Source organism: Erythrolamprus reginae, chromosome 1 (genome assembly GCF_031021105.1).
Source record: "Erythrolamprus reginae isolate rEryReg1 chromosome 1, rEryReg1.hap1, whole genome shotgun sequence".
Lineage (NCBI taxonomy): Eukaryota > Metazoa > Chordata > Lepidosauria > Squamata > Dipsadidae > Erythrolamprus > Erythrolamprus reginae.
Window position 1 is genome coordinate 296,124,012 of NC_091950.1, and position 22,200 is coordinate 296,146,211.

Genomic DNA, 22,200 nt, shown 5'->3' on the forward strand with positions numbered 1-22,200 from the left:
TATATGTATTTTAGAAGAAACAATAATAGTTGTTATTCATATACACTCAGTAATTATTCCTATTTTTACATTAACTATCAAAGCTTATAAAAATAACAGCAGGGAAGTAACCTATTAAAATGGTTATCTATATCAAAAGGAATACAATATTCATTGAATATCACAAATAACCACTTACAGTATGTACAGAAAGGATCACTGTATTTCAGTAATGAAAATCCCAAAAAACATTAAATTGAAATGTTTTTAGGCTTTTTTGAGTGTGTTGATTATCTTTTTTGTGTTGTCCTTTAGTAAAAGATAAAAAGATTAATTTACTTCATATAAACACCAAATGTTTAATAACATAAAATAAAAAAAATATTTTCACTTAACTCATTTACCTCACTAGTGAGTCTGAATGTTTCTCTCATCCCACCTGCACATTTGCTAAATTTGGGGGGAAACCAAGCAAGCAGCAAACCCTTGTCCAAATAGCTTCATATCCTTAGGCATGATAGATCTACATATTCCTTCTACATACATGTGCTATATGTTAATATCAGTACATTAGACGTTCTTCACAAACCATAAAGATTTATTTTGAAATGAAACAATTACATTTTAGAATCTCATATATTTGCATGGACAATAGAATGGATGCAGAATATTTATAGGATTACTGAACATATAAAAGCTTTTATGTACATATTTCTTCTAAATATACTTCTGTTATTTAATGCATTTTCAAATTACTAAAAACTTATTTCTAAAGCCATCTGCCATTCCATAAAGTCAAACTATTCTGAAATGCTAAGAAAATACATGTTTCTACTAAAATTTTAATATTTGTAAAGTACACATCTATGCAATATTGGATAAGTACATTTAGCATAGAAAATATAAATTGTTTCAATTATTTTAAAGTTTTTATATATAAATCATTATTTTCTAAGCTTCCCCTGAGTATAAGCAACAAAAATGTAAGACAAATCTACTAATATTTCAGTCCAAATTAATTGTGATTGTAATTAAAATTGCCACTACTCCTAATTGAATCTAATGTATTTGGTTTTAATTAATTGTCCTATAATTTCTGTTTCTAGAAACAATGTAGTGACAAACCAGAATAAATCCAAAACAGAACAGTAACACACCATTACTAATCTACTAAATAAAATAAATGAAAAAAATAAACCTGTGGTTAGCCAAGAATCAGATAGATCAAGCAAAGTGTCAGCTAACTAGATTCTGGAATCTTTCACAGTATAGAGTTCAAAATCTATTACTCAAATCTTTCTGGCTTTTGAACATGATTTTAAAAATAATGGCATTTGCCCTAGTTGTCCCATCTACAGAAACAACAGCATTATAATATAGGTTATATTTTGAGGACTAAAAAAATATACATTTTCCTTATACTATTACTAAAAATACAGCAGCTTTATATCTGTTTATATAGTTAGTGATATAGGAGAGAATGTGTACTTTTTCTTCCTTTAAAGAGATGTTAAGCCCAAGATTATACAATGCAGCTGATATCAATAAAGGAGAATATTTGAAACTCAGGGTTAAAATGAGGGGTTCTTGGTGCTGTCTAATATTGGTTGTTTTCTTGCAAATATTTCATCACCCAAACTAGGTAACATCGCACTGAACATGTTACCTCATTTGGGTAATAAAATGACTGAAAGAATAACCAGGCTCAGAGACATTATTCAATCCTGAAAAATGGGTAAGATTAAGCCATCATCTACATAATGGCCATGTTTGCAGTTGTTACAATATTTTTTTTCTAGTTGATTTGAAAAATGGCATAATAAACTAGTATTGCTGTTTAAAAAGTCAACATTGGTCAACTTATGAAGAATGAAGGACTTTTTTTAATACTGCCCAAGCTTTGAATAAATCTAAAATCTCAGCTGGTATTTTTGGTCCCAGCTGACGCAACACAACTGAGGTATGCATAATTATGCATGGTACAGATGAAGTAGACAAGCTATTTTCCCGTCCCCCAAATTCTAGAACCAGAAGTCACTCAATGAAACTGAGTCCTGGAAGATTTTTTAAAAAAAATATAAAGCATAAATTGGAATTTGCTACAGTGAGATGTGCTGGCAATCCATTTGGCTAGTCTCAAAAGAGTTGGACCAATTCATGGAAGTTCACGGGATCAATGGCCATTAGCTTTGGTAGCAGCTATTCTGAGACAGATAGACTAGTGGACTTTTTCGTGCAGTGGCTTGGCCGCTGTGAAAATAGACCACTGGACTAAAGGGTCCAATAGTTTGATCTAGCAGGGCACTGCTTATGTTATGTACACTTTAAGTTCTTACATCCTGTGCTCTTTGTTCTTATACCAGTAGGTTTCAATAAATACATAACTTTAAGATATGAAGAGGAATATTTTAAAAAGTTACCATAATCTTTCAATTTAAGTGCTTATCTGTCAATACCTGGGATTAGCAACACCAGATCTTTCTAGAATTACAATACTGTACAGAAAAATACAGATCTGTTGTCTAGATTCAACACCTGAGATGAAAAACATGCTCATGATTCCTGTTACAAAGCTCAAACTCTTCCTCAAGGCAACTACTGATACAAGTAATATTGTAATGTGTGGGATTCCTAGATAGTTCTCCATGTTCCTGAAGTTAGACTGATATGTTGGAGCAAAGGAAAAAAGACTGATTTGTTTGTACACATGTGAGTTTTAGAGTTTTATATACAATAGTTGGTGCATTTATTGGTGTTGTTTCAGCTCACTGGAGTAGCATTAATTTAAGAGTGCCTGGAAATGCTCCATTTCTTTTTGACTAGGAGAACCCCCCCCCCCATCTACTAATATTGCCCTTTAAGGAATAATTCCCATAACATTTCCACCATTCTTAAAATATATGACATCCATCCATCAAGATAGTGTAGCTGCCTTCTGTGCTCTTTAAATAATGGGACATTCTTATGCTACATAAATTTCAACATTTAAAGTGATTGATGCACTTTTGGAATTCTAAATAGTAAGGTGGTTCAATTGTTTGTCACGTGGGTAATTATTGTAAATCTGTAGGTCAAGTTTATGCATTGTAATTATGGAAGAGTGAACCAAGGTTCTTTTGAAAAGATGGCTTGCTTGTTGCCCTTCTTCTTGATAAAATCACTTGCATAATTCATGTTGACAAGGAGATCTTAATAAGCAGGAAGAAAAGTTATATGCAAATGATATTTTTGAAAACACAATAAAGTACAATTGCAAAAGGTTGTATCAAAAATGATTCATATCTGCCCCTCTTCTCCCTAAGTAATAAGATGAGTAGAACAAGTCAATGAAAGTGAATCATAATGCACAATCTATGTATACAATCTGCTGGTTCTAAACAGTGTGAAGAGTCCCATTAGATTACCTGCTAGGAAAGAAAATGATTTTTATTTTAAAAGTTGCTTTTTTGAGTGTCTTCACATGATACCATCATAGTATGTTTCACCATTTAATGGTGGTAAGAAGGCAAAATTATGTCATTTTGTAGTAAGAGGTATATTGTCTTTAATTTTATTGTTGTCTTGAATTGTTCTGAAAATGGTCTGCAGATTTTTTTTGGGGTGTATTAGGTGCTGATACATGATAGAAATTTGGTAGCCGAATATCATATCGAAATCCTTTCCCTTTGCTCACTCTGTCGTTCAATGCATAGAGTTTATCAGCAATATCATTTCCAATCAGGATTGAAAACAGACGTGAGATGAATCGGTGTTTTGCAAAGAGCAAATATAATTTTTTTCTCCTCCACGCCACATAATGACAATCTGTTTCAGCCATAAGGGTTACCTGAAAGACATATTCCCAGGTATGGGGAAATGGAAAAAGAGAAATTGATATTTGTATTATTGTGCTTTAAAAAACCAAAATTAAAACAAAACAAAACTAAGACTCCTTCTTTTATTTTATTGTACTCTTTTATCAATCAAAATTGTGAAATAGTTCATTCCTGACTGTCACTCTGTCTCTTCTCCATTTATAGCATTCTCTGCTACAAATATATTTCTCTTACTAGATAATTTATCAAAGAGCAAAAACTATCTATTGTATTTCTTTTTCACATTTATCCATAGAATAGAATAGAAATAGAACAGAACAGAACAATAGAATTCTTTATTGGCAAAGTGTGACTAGACACACAAGGAATTTGTCTTAGTGCATATGTTGTCAGTGTACATAAAAGAAAAGATACATACAGAGGAGGTATATCCTTAATTTGGGCATTCTGTTAAAAGAATAGTAGAGTGGTACCTCTACTTAAGAACTTTTCTAGATAAGAACTTTTGTTCAAGATTGTTTTGCCTCTTCTTAAGAACCTGAGCCCGGAAAAATTTTCTACTTAAGAACCTGCACCCAGAAAAATTTCCCAGGAAATTTGAGAGCGGCAGGAAGGCCCAGCCAGTTTCCTGCCATTCCCCCTTTAATCCCAGCCATCTCGGTCTTTTCCGGGCTGCCAGAAGAGCCTTTTGGTGGTGCTTAAGGAGGCTTTGGCAGTCCAGAGCGAACAAAGCATCCTCCTCTCTCTGGGTCCCTGGAGAGGGAATAAACCTCTGCCAGCGCCCAGAGAAAAGAAACGCTCCCTTCGCTCTGGACAGCGACCGTCCTCCTTCTCTTCTTCCTCCTCCTCCCACCCAAATTCCGAGCTTTTATTTCTTTCCTAACGGGTTTGCAAGCATTATTTGCTTTTATATTGATTCCTATGGGGAAAAAATGCTTCTACTTACAAACTTTTCTATTTAAGAACCTGGTCACAGAACAAATTAAGTTCTTAAGTCGAGGTACCACTGTATTTCCGATAAACACAGTATTCATGCTGAATTTTACAGGCAGGTCTTCCCCTCAAATGAGCCATTAAAATGAAGGTTTATGTGTTTGCTCTACTTACACTGCTACCAGAGGATAAGCCTCTGACATAAGGAGCTAAAAATGCAAAACATGAAAACAAAAGAAGAAAGGAAATGCAAGCAAGGAAGGAAGAGAAGACACATGCAATTTTTGCAGTTTCATGTACATGGATTTAGCTACTTAATCAAGCACTAGAGAAATTCTATATAATATATATATGGAAAATTATCAGCAAAATACTCCGCAGGTACTGATAAAAATGTTCACTGTTTGGAATTTTATTCCATGCTTTGTTTTTTCCACTGACAAATGTTTTAAATTTTCCTGGGCTCCCTTACTTTTGCCTCATGCCCAATAACAAGTGCTGTCAGTGGACATTTCCCACCCTCAGCAGAATGGCATGGAACAAAGGCTGGGTGCCAAGGTCTCCGCAGACCAAGTGGTTTTTTGAGTCTGAATCTAAAGGAACATTCTCAGGAATCTTTTGACTAAAGCGTATGGTGCAACAATGGGCAGATGGGGCTGCACGTAACCAGCAAAAATGAGTACTTGGTCAACTCATGTGGAAGACAAATTTTTACTTATATCTTTCTAGTTATACGTCGCTTCCTTTACCATATCAAGAAAAAATATACACAAAAGAAAATGAAGCATTAAAAAATCAGAGAGAGAGAGAGAGAGATGCTTGACAAAGGATCGGGCCAGTCATATTTGGTCAGCAGCAGAAGCAAGGAGAATGTCAGCTAGTTTATAGTTTAGGTGGGGAGGGTGACAAATAGGTGAGGGAATTGAAGCACCCCTGTGGCCCTTGAGTAAGTTAACAAACACCCCAATTTTGATCATGTGCCACAATATCCATAACTTTGGACACTGGTGATAAGTCCCATTGTTCAGTGCTGTTGTAATTTCAAAAGATTGCAAACGAATGGTCCTAACTTAAAGCAATCCTAATGCTAGAAAATTGGTTTTGCTGGCATTGCAAACTATTCTTGATTCTGGATATTTCGTTAATTACAAAACTATGAGTTCAGTTGTCAGCACTACGGTAGCTGCTAATTCAAGTGGAAGATAGAAAAGAAAATGTATGATGCATGGAAAAGCTTTCCCAAAAAAGGTGAAAAATTATTTTTCAAAATTACTGAACTAATATTTTGCTTAAACTTTCACATACTTTACTGTACTATCATTTTCATTAATTATCCAAGTATTGGGATGCTTCTCTTTCAATATAAGTGGTATCAATTAGAGAGGTAGGTCTTAATGTTAAATTGCGTATTTCCTGGAGTATCTCAGGTTCAGTTTTGGAAAAAGAGTGTTTTATCTGATAGATTCACAGAAGATCCCTACCTGAAAAATGCCATCTTCTGTGGGTCTTAGTGAATCCCATTCAGGTGAATCCAGAAATTGAAGAGGGAAAATATAATGCAGAAATTCCCCATCCACCATCACTCTAACTCTAATAAAAGAGATCAATTTGTGTTAATAACTGCCAGCAAAAGAAAATAAAAATAATGCCTAGGTTTATGGTCAGGAGTGAAGAATGTTTAAATTTTGAGTAATTTATGCCATGCATTTTAATGTCTTATATTGAACGACTGTCATCTTTATGCTTAATATTTATATAATATTTATTAATATTTATATGCATTTAGTAATAAAATACATACATTTATTTATATATTTTCAGTCCATACTAGCAAAAACATATGGAGAGTAGCAATTTTTGATGCAACACCACCACCACAACCCCCCAAAAATAATACCTAGCCATATCTTTCTTAATATTCTTGAATCTCCCTGACAATTATCCAGCAAGTATTCAAGGAAAGTACAAACCCAGAGAGAAACAAACCACATCAAAGGTACAAAACAGAAAACCTGGCCAAAAAAAAAAAAGTACACAGTTTCAAAGACATTCATTCTGCCTGACTTGTCACTGCAGTGCCAGAGAGACAAAAATACCACAGAGGAACAGTGAAAATGGCTGGAAGCTGTCAAGGATTTTCTATCAGTATAATGTGCTACATGGATTATAATATATCCATTATGTAGAATTCACAGAATTTCTGAGAACAAGAAATGGAGGATTACAATAATTCAAATTCACATAAGAGTAATCTTGTTGAGGGTTTTTAGATATCATCAGTAATGGGCCCCACCTGGTATGAATGGGATCGGCGATTCGGTAGGACTTTTTAGTGGGTTCCAGTGGCCGACATGGGCGGGCAGGTGCCCGACAGGTGTGTGCGAGGCCCTGTGCAAGATTTTGCTTTTGCACGTGCACCCGAAGCGAAATCTCACATGAGGATACTTGCATGGGTGAGATTTTCGCAATCCCCCCCCCCTTTTTTTTGCTAAAATTGCTAAAATCTCACCCTCACGCAAGATTTCACTTCGGGCGCATGTGCAGAAGTGAAATCTCATGTGGGGGTACACACATGGGATGGACACGCGCCCACCCACACCAACCTCGGGGTCCCGATACCAGCAGGAAAAGGTAAGTGGAGCCCTTCACTGGATATCATCCTAAATAAAATTATCTATGTTTGGCAACAAAATTACCAGTACATTGGAAATAAGTTAAGTTCCTTCTGTTATACTCGTGGAACTGCTAACCATTTCTGTCTGACTACTATTGGAAACAGAGGGCTGGACTGTGGATCTTTCAGAACTGCACCCAAATTCTGTTTATTCATACACACACACACTGTAAAATAGAGTTATGTCACACCAGACTTAAATATGTTATGGAAATTAAGATCTTTACTGTCTCTGTCCAAATATAAACCACTTCCATTCTGGCACAGGCCTTCAGGTTTTATGACACATAAACGAACCTAAGCTTAATATTTTCAGGTTTATCACGTTGATACAAAAAATATGAAGTTGGGGATATCAATTGCACTAAATATATGAGCTAAATTATGTACACTTTTCACTGTTCCAAACATTTTTTCATTTTAATGATATAATTTGGAAAGGTGAGGGTTTTTTTTTAAACCATCACCATGGTTAGGAAATTCATAATTAAAAAAAACTCTTACAAATGTATTTCAGGTCAACCAGCAATCTATCGGTCTATTTTCTATTCTACTTTGTCACTTTTATGAACCAATTAAAAACAAAAATTATAAATCAATTATTTGAAAATATTCAATACTCAGCTAATTCAAACAGGATCCCCATTCTGATTTTGATACAAAATAAGGGGACATGGATATAGTTTTTACGTTCAACTTGCAGTTTCTCCAGTGTTCCAGAACACAGATGGAAGAAAGAAATGAAATTGGGATAAATGAAATGTTGCTGCAATAACTGATTTGACAAGGTAGCACTCTTTAATGAAATTTAGGAGATTAAAATGAATACAGGCCTCACGTGAAACATACTGAATATGTTTCAAGAATAAGAGCTGGTCTCAAAGTCCCAGGTATACTTTGAGAAGAAATCCAATTCTTTTTTTGTTTTCATAATTATGCAAATTAAACCAAAGGTGTAACACAACATAAAACAGCAGAAATAGGGGCTGAGCGGGTTTGGGGGGGGGAGATACAACAATTTTAAAAGGGATTAGGCAGTGAAAAATGATTAACACTGAATATATAATATTCTAAATCCTAGGAAAGCTATCCAAAGTTTTGACCTTCAGTTTTTTGTTTTCAGTATCTTTAAACATTTCCAATGCTAAAGGAAAAAGCAGTTTTTCTCAAGAAGATAAATCCTGCCATAATTAATGCTTTCTCACATATCCATAGTCTAATTCATTTTAAACCACTACAGTAGCTTATTGACCTAGGAATGTTGTTAGTAATAAACTGACAAAACATTAAACACACTCTTCATTTTAAACAGGTTCAAACAATGCCAAGGAAGCCAAAGATCTGATATTCTTCAACCTTTTGTTTCTAAAGGAAGAAGGAGAGATAAATAGAACACAAACCTTCCTGACAAAAGTAAGGAGAGCTTATCAATTGGAGTTTTGCCTTGCATGGCATAGCAATGTTCCTTCTCTAATGTAATAACTTCTCCACCACAGCAGAGGACAATTTTTCTAAAAACAGGCAAGGAGATCCCCAAAGGCTGGAACAAAGCGTTGTAAAGCTCCTGAAATTCTTTGTCAAAAGCAACACTCCGTATTTGGTAGGTTACGTAAATAAACTGTATGAAGCAGATCACGAACAGGATAAAATTCCAAGAGAAAATGTCAGCTGCACAGACGTCAAGCCATGACCACACAGATGAGCAGAGAAAACCCAGCCCTAGCAGAAAGAAAATATAGAGCAGGCCAAAAAAGCCACTTCCGCCCATAAAGCCAACCACAAACAAAATGCTAGCTAAATGATAGATCGATCCTTCGGCTTCTGACTTCCAGTTCATGCAGATTGGGTGTGAAAATACCAAGCTGTCCCAAAAACTTGAGTTGTCTTCCATGGCTGCAATATCAAATTATTCACTGTCTCTGTAGCTTTGCATTTTCTGTCCTGAACAGCTGCTATAGCAAACATTCAGGCACTAGGGTAGTTTCTCTCTTTAGAAATCCATACTTTTCCACATTGATTCTTGTTACTTTCACATCTTCTTTGCCTAGGAGAAAGAAAAAGGAGTGTGAGAGAAGTACAGTATCAGAAAGATACAGAGGAAGGTGGAGGGGGCATATATGCAGAATCCACTTTTCAGAATAACTGAATGTTGATTCGTTGGTCGTGACAAGAATTGACCAACCAGCTTGTCACCTCAGCCTGAGATCATGGGCTGACAGAGAGAGACTGGCTCAAAGTCACCCGAGTGGCTTTCATGCCTCAGGCAGGACCAGAATTCTCTGTCTCCTGGTTTCTAGCCTGGTACACTAGAGCAGGAGTGTCAAACATAAGGCTCGGGGTTGGACGTGGCCCGTGAAGCCACCCTGGAAACAGGGAAGACAACCCATGGTGTCTCTGTCAACAGAAATGGAGCTCGGCAGGGCCGCAGATGGCCCTTTGTCCTCTGTTTTTGCTGGCAGAGGGTTGCAGGAAGCTGTTGCAGCCAAAATGGAGCTCAGGACCCCTTTTTCACTGGCAGAGTTCTTGGGTCACCATAGGTGCTCCCGACATGACTGAGGTCAAGCTGGCCATACCCACCCCGGCTCCCCAAGGTCAAACACAGCCCTGATTAGTCCCTCAATGAAATAAGTGTTTGATACCTCTGCAACTAGACCAAACTATGCTAGCTTAAACTGAAAGATTTAAATCCAGGTTTTCAATATTCACAGGAATGTTTGTATGCAGTTTTCTATTCAGAACAACCATGTTAATGGAAAAATGGATTTTATTCTCTAATGTTCACCTCCTTTTAGAACTACAGCACCATATCCCCTACTGTTCCGATTATCCCAAAAATATGTTGAAGAGCACAGAAGATTGCAAAGAAAAGAGGAACTGATATTACTGTGTACCACAGAGAATCTTTCATTAGATCAGGCCCTCTTTATGTTACCAAAGTAAAACCTCTGTACTAGGTGACCATTTGTAGATCTAACCTCCTATTTTCAAGAACTAAGCAAATTACAGTTTAATAGCAATTTATTATTTATATTATTATGGTTCATGCTTCTAATATTTCACAGTTCTGCCCTAAATATGATTACCCATAAGTAAGGCATGTCAAACTGAATCACTCTTTCAAATGAACAGTCATAGATGTGGATATAAATTCAAAAGTGTTCAGAATGTAGTACTATATTTAAATGAATTATGCAGATTGCTGTTATATAGTTTTATGCTTACATTCCTCTAATTGAATAGCAAAAAAACGGAAACTGAGAAGAATTTTAAGTAGTTTATGATACCGCAGTTTAACATTAAAGATAAATACAACTGTTATAATTATAAATGTAATGAGTAAACCTAGATTCTCTGAATCTCAACGTTTTCTTATGTCTGATGATCCCTATATGTATTTTTTTAATTGATACAATTTAGAATGAACCTCTCAAATTTGCCACCACATGCCATGCTGATCTTGATTAGGGACATTTTCAATACTAGATATCTTGAGTTTCTTCAAATTATTACAATAAGAAAATACAATTTAGAACTACGTACAATGAAAACAGAGACCCAAAGTAACAAAAAGAACAGAGCACGTTGTCTTCCTCACAAGAACTAGAAAAGCCACTAAGGTCTTTCTGTATGTTACTTTTATTTCTAACCCATAAAAATCAATGTTTTATACAAAGAAGTGATACATTTTTAGCTTGCAATGACAAGAACGGAATTAGAAAAGTCTATAGGACATGGAACTAAAAACTTGGAATGAGATTATTTGGCAAAGTAATTTCCAAGACATCTAATCAATCAGTAACCATTTGGTTAGTAAACTTCCTAAAATATTTTAGGTAGGAAAAGTATGCCACGCATGGCTTCTGGAATAGTTTACAACTTCACAATAGGAATGCCACTCTAAGTTATGTGACCAGTAGGGTGGTTACAATGCAACATTCTAAGCCACTGCCATTGAGATAAAGTTTGGTTTTTTAAAACATGTATTTCTCCAATGCTCTTAGAATGATTTTCTCCTAGCTTTTAAAATCTGACCCATTTTAAAACTCATTTAGCATTTAATTTATTTATTTATTTGTTTGTTTATTGGATTTGTATGCTTCCCGTACCAAATTTGGTCTTCTTGCACCAAGTTTTGGAAACGTTATCCTGCTGATAGATTCCTCTTTCTTTACATTATGTAAATAAAAAGAAGTCAATTTTCTAACTTTCTGCCTAGATTATTTATCTAGCCAAGGATAGAATTATGCTTTCATGAAACTCTGATAATCAGGTCTTCAACCAGATTGACAGCAGAGTAGAGTAACTCAGTAGGTTTTTACTGAGTGCTAATCATTCTTTCATTCATATGTATAATAGAGCTTTGTTATGTGATAATAAAAAGTGAAATAATGAAATACATACTGAAAAATTAATATATAATGAGACAAATTAAACTAGCTTTTAAAACATCTGTGCTATATAAATGAATTGAAATAAAATTAGCTGGGGCAAATCTCTCCAAGATAACTTTCAAGTCCAAAACATTGAGTACTATAGAGCAGTGTTTCCCAACCTTTTTTGAGCCGCGGCACATTATTCATATTTTCAAAATCCTGGGGAACATTGAACGGGGGCGGGGGGCGCCCTAAAGAAAAGTTTGGACAAAAAAATATCTCTCTTCCTCCCTTTCGCTCTATTTCTCCCTCTTTCTCTCCCTTCCTTCCATTTTTTCTCTCTCCATCCCTCTTTCTTTCTTTCTTCCTCTCTTTTTTGCTCTCTTTCTCTCTCCCTCCTTCCCTTCCTCTATGTCTTTCTCTCTCCCTTGCTCTCTCTCTCTCTCTTGCTATCTCTTTCTTGCTCTCTCTCTCTTTCACTGTCTCTTGCTATATGTCTCTTTCTCTCTCTCTGTCTCTCTTGCTATCTCTCTGTCTGTCTCTCTTTCTGTCTCTCTTGCTATGTCTCTCTTTCTCTCTCTCTCTCTCTGCCTCTCTTTCTCTGTCTCTCTCTCTCTGTGTCTCTTTCTCTCTCTCTCTGCCTCATGCTATGTCTCTCTTTCTCTCTCTCTCTCTCTCTCTCTTGCTATATCTCTCTCTTTCTGTCTCTCTTTCTCTCTGTCTCTCTTGCTATGTCTCTTTCTCTCTCTCTCTGTCTGTCACTCTTGCTATGTCTCTATTTCTCTCTTTCTCTCTTGCTATGTCTCTCTTTCTTTCTCTCTCTCTCTCTTTCTCTGTCTCTCTTTCTCTGTCTCTTTCTTTCTCTCTCTACCTCTCTTGCTATGTCTCTTTCTCTCTCTCCTTCTGTCTCTCTTGCTATGTCTCTTTCTCTCTCTCTCTGCCTCTCTTGCTATGTCTCTCTTTCTTTCTTTCTTTCTTTCTTTCTCTCTCTGCCTCTCTTGCTATGTCTCTTTCTCTCTCTCTTTCTCTGTCTCTCTTGCTATGTCTCTCTCTCTGTGTCTCTCTTGCTAAGTCTCTCTCTCTCTCTGCCTCTCTTGCTATGTCTCTCTCTCTCTCTCTGCCTCTTGCTATGTCTCTCTTTCTCTCTCTCTCTGTCTCTCTTTCTCTCTCTCGGCTGGCTGTGAGCGGGAGCTCTGACGGCGGCAGCTGGACGTGCTGCTGGACGCCGTATATGCCAGCCCCGCAGCGCCAGCATGTACGGCGTCCAGCAGCACATCCAACCTCCACCGTCGGTGCCTCCACCCTGGAGCTTCCTCTCGTCACCGCCATCTCCCCGCGACTGCCTGGGGCTGCTGCAGCCGGCACCCTCCCACTCCCGCCAGTGCCCTCCCGCCGGGCCCCAAAGGACCCTTGCCGCCGACGCCAGGGAAGCTCCAGCTGGGCGGGGCGCTGCCGGTGCCTCCGACCTGGAGCTCCCACTCGCAGCTGTCCCCCGGCTCCTGCCTGATGCCACGGTTTCTGGCGCTCTCCTGCTGGGCCCCAAAGAAGGAAGGCGGGAAAAAGGAGGCGCGAAGAATGAAGCTCTCCTTTTTCCCGCCTTCCTTCTTTGGGGCCCAGCAGAAGAGCGCCGGAAACAGCGGCATCGGGCAGGAGCCAGGGGACAGCTGCGAGTGGGAGCTCCAGGTCAGAGGCACTGGCACCGGCACCGGCAGCGCCCCGCTCAGCTGGAGCTTCCCTAGGAGCTTCGCGGCACACCTGACTGTGTCTTGCGGCACACTAGTGTGCCGTGGCACACCGGTTGGGAAACGCTGCTATAGAGTGCTACAAAGGAACAATCCCCACACACACACCCCGGTGAAATGTTTATCTGATTTTTTTCTGAAAGTATTTCCTGGAAATGTTGAATTGCCAGGTTTTATTTTATGCTTCCAGAAATGCAACAACTAACTAGCTTATCATTATATCTCAATTTTGATAGAAAAAGGTTGCACTACGCAAAATGACACAGGACACAGTAGGGAAGAAAATTTCCAATTTGATTTAAAATAACCATTTTAAAGGCCCCAGAATGAGAACAGATCTGTGTGTCTCTTATTTTCTTGCATTTTAAAAACAACTTTTAGCTAATGCATTTCATTGGTACCCCATGAGGCTTATTTTTTGACAGCTACTCATGTCAATATGGCTATCTAAATGGTGAGAGGTTTCAGCACTTCAGAGATATTATCACTAGAGTTCATAGAAACAGACATTCAAAGAACATGGAAAATGTCAAATTCACATTTCTCAGATGATGGGCTCAAATTCTATTTGTAGTTTCTCAAAGCAATAGTTAAAAGTAGGATTTGAGAAAGTATTAGCATCCTCGTGTAGTATAAATCCCTTTACAATGAAGAAGTTTAGTCCTATCTGATTGTGCATGTCAGTTCAATTGACAAAATGTATTATCATTGTAGGTTTTTAAAAACACTTCTTCTCATTTATTTTTACTTTTATTTGTATTATTCCTTGACAAAAGATCGTCACTGTGAACCTCAGTATGAATAAAACCTTTCTCTTGGATGTATTAAGAGCTGTTTATTTTTCTTTTAGTAAATAATGACACAGAAGCATATTTAATAAGAAGACAACACACAAAATGAAAAATAAAATCACTTTAAAGGACAAACATAAAAAGAAAATATATTAATATTGTTTCAGTTACCAATAGAATATTATAAAATATACATAACAAAAATTTGCCCCACCATCCAAGGACAAACAATCTGTAATCCTCAAGTCTCTCTTTCATAGCACTCAGAACTCTCTCTGACCCAGGGGTGGGTTCCTCCCGGTTAGGATGGGATCGCCCAAACTAGTAGAAATCTTCTGGCGGCATCATGAAGGCATCACGGATCCAGTTCGGTAAGTACCGGTCTGTGGGCGTCACCAACTCTTTTCTTTGATTTTTTTCCCATTTTTTTTTTACTTTTTGGAAGTTTTTTCTTCTGATGCTGCTCGAAAAAGAGCCCTCCCACCCACCACCATTTTATACTTACCTTTATTCCTTTGCCCAAAGCACAGTTGATCAGCTCCTCCATCATGACGCAAACCGGTACTGAAGGTAAGTGGAACCCACCCCTGCTTTGACCCATAATTACTGTAAAATTAGGCCATGCTGTCCTGCTATTTTGAGGTAGGCAATAAATATGAATATAATATAATATAATATAAATCCAGTTCTGGTCACCACACTTCAAAAAAGATATAGAGACTCTAGAGAGGGTGCAGAAAAGAGCAACTAAAATGATAAGGGGACTAGAGACCAGGTCATACGAGGAAAGGTTGTTGGAACTGGGCATGGATAGTCTAGTAAAAAGAAGGGCTAGGGGGGACATGATAGCTGTATACGGGTACTTAAGGGGTTGCCATGGAGAGGAGGGGGACACCCTGTTTTCCAGGGCACCAGAGGGCCAGACGAGGAACAACGGTTGGAAACTGACCAAGGAAAGATTCAACCTGGAGATAAGAAAGAATTTCCTGACAGTGAGAGCGATCAACCAGTGGAACGGCCTGCCAACGGAGGTTGTGGACTCCCCAACTTTGGACATTTTCAAGAGGAGATTGGACTGCCATTTGGCTGGGGTGGTGTAGGATTTCCTGCTCAGGCAGGGGGTTGAACTTGATGACTTGTAAGGTCCCTTTCAACTCAAACAAACAAACAAACAAATAAATAAATAAATAAACAAATAAACAAACAAATAAACCCGAGTCCTCGGAAAGGGACAGCATATAAATCCAATAAACAAACAAACAAACTAATAATAATAATAATAATAATAATAATAATAATAATAATAATGTAATAATGCAAAGCCTTTGATTCATTAGTACACGACAATCTACTTCCGTCACTAAAATCTTATGGCATCTCTGATCCCCTTCATGATTGGATAACTGCGTTCTTGTCAAACAGATAACAAATGGTTAAAATGGGGAGGAGTGCCCTATCAAATCCTGCACCTATTAATAATGGTGCCCCTCAAGGCAGCATTCTAGGACCAACACTATTCATTCTTTACATAAACGACATTTGTGATCATACTATAATTAACTGCGTTCACTTTGCTGATGATGTTAAACTTTCAACACCAGATAGACAATACTTCTATCCTTCAAAAAGATCTAGACCATGGTAACTGGAACTTCAAATCTCAACCAATAAATGCTCTGTTTTACACATTGTAAAAAAATAAATCAGAACACAAAATACAAACTTGGAGGACACAACCTTGTAGACTATCCTCACTCTGTTAAGGACCTTGGAGTACTCATATCTAATGACCTAAGTGCCACACCCCATTGTAACAACATTACCAAAAAGACACTAAGAGTTGCTAACCTAATCTTCCGTAGCTTCTTCTCTGGCAATATTAAACTGCTAACCAGAGCATACAAAATATTTGCCAAACTGGAGGGGCATGGCGACACGGAGTTCCCCAGACTCCACTGGGAAACCCCAAAATCCGTGTCGCCTTTGGACCCAGTTTGGCCAGAACCAGATTAGATCCTCCCTGGAGGGATGGTGAAGAAGTGAGACACCATTGGCGATCCAGGAAGGGACCACAACCCCCACCCCAGGAGCCAATAAAGAGCTCCCAACTAGCACCACTAGAAAACGGCTTGCTAAGGCATCCAAGCCATGGCGGCCACAAACAGACTGATTGAATGGAATTGTGGATGGGAAGTCACCTGGAATGAAAACTAAGAAAAGTGCTGGAGAGACAAGTTGGAGAGTATAAGTTGAGCTGGTGAGTTACTTTGCCAATTAAAAGACTTTGGACTTTTTTTCTTAAAGATTAAAACAGGAACTAAAGGACTGCCAAAAAAACCCACAACCCAACAGAAGAGGCTATTTAGCACAGAAGGCTATAGAAGAAATGAAAGCTAAAGAAAGCAGTAATTAAAGTCCATTCTTTAAGAACTCTTCGAAATACTGTTATTTCGAATACTGTTCGAATACTGTTACTGAATCAATTTTAATCTATGAAGCTAAGAAATTTCTGAATTAATATGAATTGTTTTAAAATACTTTAGTATATTAACTAACAGGGAGAATGGACTTGGGGAGTCAGTGAGTAGTGCCATCTGTTGGCTGGAGTAATTATTACTCTGAAAAATTTCTGTGGATGTTTAGACTGCTGCTGACCTTGGATTGGGAACATCAGAACTATTTTAGGCTCTGACATAGATAATTGCTGGCAGATGGATTGATAGTGAACACTGGGGAAGGGTAAATTTTTGGAATTTAAAGGCCTATTCCTATGCTTTATGGAATGTGAAGACAGATTTAAAGTAGCAATTGAGGAAGCTTTGGAGAGCAGTGAGGATTTTGATAACTTGATTGTAAGAAGTAAAAAACAAATCAGCATGATGGAGAGGAAACCAGAAAGAGAAAAACAGGTGGAAGAAGACACAGGCAACGATGGAGATAAAAACAAAAGGAACTATGAGAATGGACAGATTAATGATTACATCAAATTTTTTGAATCAAAAGAGGGAGAACAAGGTTACAAGGAAAAAAAGGGTAAGTTAAGATTCAGAAGATGGAATCTTAAAGAAAATGGTTGGTTATTTGATTATTTGACCACTATATAATAGACACAAGAACAGTTTTTTTCCGAATGCCATCACTCTACTAAACGAATAATTCCCTCAACACTGTCAGACTTTCTACTAAATCTGCACTTCTATTCTACTAGTTTTTCTCATCATTCCTTTCACCCATTTTCTCCCATGTTGACTGTATGACTGTAACTTGTTGCTTATATCCTAAGATTTTTATTAATATTGCTTCTTCATTGCTTATTTGACCCCTATGACAATCATTAAGTGTCGTACCACATGATTCTTGACAAATGTATATTTTATTTTATGTACGCTGAGAGCATATGCACCAAGACAAATTCCTTGTGTGTCCAATCACACTTGGCCAATAAAAAATTCTATTCTATTCTATTCTATCCTATTCTATCTTTTTTAAACTTATAATTAAATACATTTATGAATATAAGTATATAAGTAATATTTTTGATATGATGAACTAAACTTAAAATTCTCAAATACATATTCGCATTTCTAGTGGGAAAGATTTATAATTAGCAATGGTTGAAATGAGTTAATCTTAGGAAATTTGGGATGTTGAATGAGTCAGTAAGTCATATTCATTCCAACAGACCTATTTAAATCCCCTATATTTATCATATCAACTGTCAGATTTGGCCTTCATATTAACCAATCACACTTGGCCAATAAAAAAATTATTCTATTCTATTCTAATCTTAGAAAAACTTAAGCAGTTTCATGACTAGCTAGTGATTGGCTTGGTTTCTAGAAATGATTTCTCCAAATCAGATATAAGTAGGGAAGAGGCCTGTTTGAAGTTGGATCCATTCAGAAAATAAAAGCCTGTTACAGACAGAAATGAACTATCCAGGGTTCTACTATTCCCAGATCAGTAAACTGACTATGCATAGTTATTGATACAAGTCAAAATTGGCTAACTTCTGCCATCTTCTGAAGCAGGGCTAGTGTATACGGTCTTACTATACATCTAATTGTCAGATGCAAATAACCAGGAGCATTCATTGAATTCAAAATACTTATTATTGCTACAATAAAATAATAATTAGAATCTAGTCAACTAATGGTTGAGGTTCAATTGGCAGTAGATAAGGGTCATGGGGGAGACCTGGAGTTGGGTCTTCTATGGCAATGCAATGATTCCAAACTGATGACATGTTTAACCCTGCCTTCCAGTTCAGCATGTCCTTCTAAATTAATGTAAGAAAGAACAGTGACAAAAATAACAATGATGATAGCAACATGATTTACGGGGCTTATATTATTGTTGTGTGTGTCTTAGACTCAGTGTTGATTCCTGGAAAGTCCTTATAGTTTTCTTGCCTTTGCCTTCTTCTTACTGCTCAAAATGAATGACAGGCCGATGATCACCCTGCTGGCTTTGCGCTACATAGTTTCCCAATTTCTAGCCTGGCGCCTTAACCATTACACGAGTTTGACTTTCACAAGGCTTATCAGTTTCCCCATATGATCTATGCCTGAATGATAAAATTTTACACATCTTTATTGAGTATGGTGAAATACTTGGATGGAGATCCACTTGGAAATCCCAGGGCTGTTGGCCAACTCAGAAAATAAAAAAAAGCATCCCAGGAGGCAATGATAAATTACTTTCATTATACTGCCAAGAAAACTCCTTTATATATTAGTGGAACTTAAATGAAGCTCTGGTAAACATTAAGTAGCCAAAAATATGCAAAGAAATGGAAGATCAAAAGGAAGAAATATGTTTTCAGAGAATTTTACATGTCCTCAAAACCAAAGCAAAAATGTTTCCTTGCAAAGACAATTAAATCTCTATATAGATGACATTATCCTCTCTGAGTCTAAACTGATATTGGACCAAAAGGCCAGGTGAATTGTATTGGTGAAATCAACTTCACTAAGCCTATTCCATCAAAATATCAGCAATACATACCTGGTAAGCTATCTCATTTTTAATTAATCATGGACGGAAAAAATCTTATTAAAGACTGACATGGTATTTAAACACAAGACCATAAGATAACCTTCCTCCGGTTTTTATGCAAGTTACCTCATACCTAATCATATTGTTAAGAATCATGGAATTCCAGATTTTAAGCTGGTTCTAAAATTCAATATTTACAAGAGATATTCCATAGAATGAGTGATACAATTATTGAAGAACAGTTCTTTTTTAAAAATGTCTCAGGACAAATTGTCTATACTGTATTCTGTTTCTTAACTTTGCCAATTATGTCTACTTCTTTCTTTAAACCTGGAGTCTTCACAGTGAAGGCCACCTCTGAAATTTGTAAAGAGAAAAGTAAACAAAGTAGTAAATTACAGATTTTAGACCAAAAGATTACTAAACAAAAACTTTAAAGAACATAGAAAGAGACAATGGGATGTGATTCAAAGACCAAGCTGGAGGCCCTATTTCAAACTTTTCCTTTGAACAGACTAAAAGAAGAGGATTCTGTATTAACTCAAATATTAATAGCATGTTTATGAATGTGAACTACAGGGGTACCTCTACTTACGAACTTAATTCGTTCTGTGACCAGATTCTTACCGGTAAGTAGAAAAGCTTGTAAAAAGAAGCAATTTTTCCCGTAGGAATCAATGTAAAAGCAAATAATGTGTGCCATTGGGAAAACCACAGGGAGGGTGGAGGCCCTATTTCTTCCCAGGAGATTCCTAGAGAGGCCCCATGGAGGCTTCTCCCTGCCATTTCCAGTTACAGTTTCGGAGGCAAAAAAAATCTTGGACACCCAGTGCTTATCTAGAAAACTTCATAAGTAGAGGCGTTCTTAGGTAGAGGCACCACTGTACTTTGCTCCTACAAGGTAAAGATGTCTTCTGGTGAAGATCCTCCACTAGTGAAGTGGCTTTCTTGAGAACAATATTGAAGAAGTTTGGTATTGCCTTTTCCTGGAATGGTGTCACAGTTTTCTAGTAAGCCAATACTGTAGTTCAGAAACTTTTAGTGGTCTCCCATCCAAAAACAAAACAAAACAAAACAATAGCACACCACATCTATACATACACACACATACATATATATATACATATATACTTATGTGTAGTGCACAAGTCAAAAAGAGGACTGTGAAAACTCCTCGCATCCTGGAATTAAACTGTTTCAACTCCTACCTTCAAAATGTTGCTATAGAGCACTGCACACCAAGACAAAGACAAAGACACAAATAGTCTTTTCCCAAACACCATCACTGCTAAACAAATAATCCCCTCAATACTTTCAAACTATTTACTAAGTCTGCACTATTACTACTAGTTTTTTCTCATCATTCCTATCACACATCTCCTCTCACTTATGACTGAATGACTGTAATTTGTTGCTTGTATCCTTAAGATTTTGATTAATATTGATTGTTTCCTGATTGCTTATTTGACCACTATGACAATCATTGTACCTCATGATTCTTGACAAATGTATCTTTTCTTTTATGTACACTGAAAGCATATGTGTGTCCAATCACACTTGGCCAATAAAGAATTCTATTCTATTCTATTCTACCCTATATATACATACAGTATATACATTCACACAAACATAAACACACACTTATTGACTTTTCAAAATTAGTAAAGGCCAGCTAACATAATCATCATCATCATCATCACCACCATCATCATCATATTTATATGCCGCCCTTCTCCGCAGTCTCATATCTATCTATCTACCACTAAATATATACATTGTATATATACACAAACATACATACAGATATGGATCTTTTAGTAAACTATTAAAATTATGTTTATTAGCTACCCTGTGTATTTTTTAAAAAATCCAAAAAAGTGTCTTAGATACACTCGATTTTTTTCAGTTTCGTTCCCTTTCATTCCTAGTACCCACCAAGCCTCTTTTATATCTCTCTCAACAGACGGAAGGAACCGCGAGCAATTTCCTACTACCCCAGTCTCATTCGGGCGCCGTTGGCAGCAGAAGACCGGAGAATTTGGCGCACGGGCTATTCCGAGCGGTTTCCCAAAACTGGTGCAAAGCAAGAACGAAAGCGGCGGAGAAAAGACGCGGGGCCCGTAGTAAGCGGGAGGCACCTCGACCCCCGCCCCCTCCACTTCGGTCCCGGACCAAACCTGTCACCCCGGGTTTCCCCCCCCCCCCCCCAGCGTGAAATATATCATATATGGAACCGTCGGGCTTATCCTTACAAAGTTTAGCAGGAGGGGTCTTCTAAAGAGGCTGGCGCGCCTTCGGAAGCTGAGCAGAATCCCAGAAAAAAGGGACAACTCAGCAGTGACGGCGCTCCCCCACTCCCGAAGTTAATTCTACCCGACAGCCCAAAAAAGCAAAAAGAGCCACTTGGCTTTGGTTTGGTTCCCCCCCCCCCCCCGCCACACGTTCTCCTTACCTTCGCGGGCTCCCTTGCGCACGAAGTTTGCCAGCCGAATACCGGGGAGGCGCTGTAGTTTCCCCGCCGCCTTTTCCTAAAAATAGGGAGCAGCGAGCCCACTGCGGGCGGCGTCAGCTTCAGGGTCAGCGCCGCGGCCCAGGCGGGGTGGGAAAGGGCGACCCCCTCAGCGCGCAGGCGCCCCCTAGCAACTCTGAGCGCCGCTGCCCTCAAGGCCGCAAAGTTGGGCGGTTCTGAGCCCGAAGGGGGTTTCTGAGGGGGGTTTCGAGCCGCCCGCAAAGCTGTGGCTCTGAGACGCGGTGGGCGGTGGGCAGACAGCGACCCCGCCGTTTGCCGCTTCGCTTCCCCGGCTTTTAAGCTCCGAATATTCGCCTCTGAGGCAGTTGCGCCTTGCAGCCTCACACAGCCCCTTTCGCGCCACTTGTCTAGCGCCCCCCGAATTG

General features: G+C 38.0%; 1 protein-coding gene across 1 annotated transcript; it reads right to left on the minus strand.

Annotated features, from left to right (window-relative positions):
- Window positions 1–559: 559 nt before the first annotated feature.
- On the minus strand, window positions 560–21,966 carry POPDC3 (popeye domain cAMP effector 3). Its single transcript, XM_070733283.1, has 4 exons — window positions 21,758–21,966; window positions 8,802–9,445; window positions 6,209–6,317; window positions 560–3,805 (listed from the first exon to the last, which is right to left on the minus strand). The coding sequence occupies exons 2-4, from the start codon at window positions 9,290–9,292 to the stop codon at window positions 3,530–3,532; spliced, it is 876 nt and encodes a 291-aa protein (XP_070589384.1). The 5' UTR covers window positions 9,293–9,445; window positions 21,758–21,966; the 3' UTR covers window positions 560–3,529.
- Window positions 21,967–22,200: the final 234 nt, after the last annotated feature.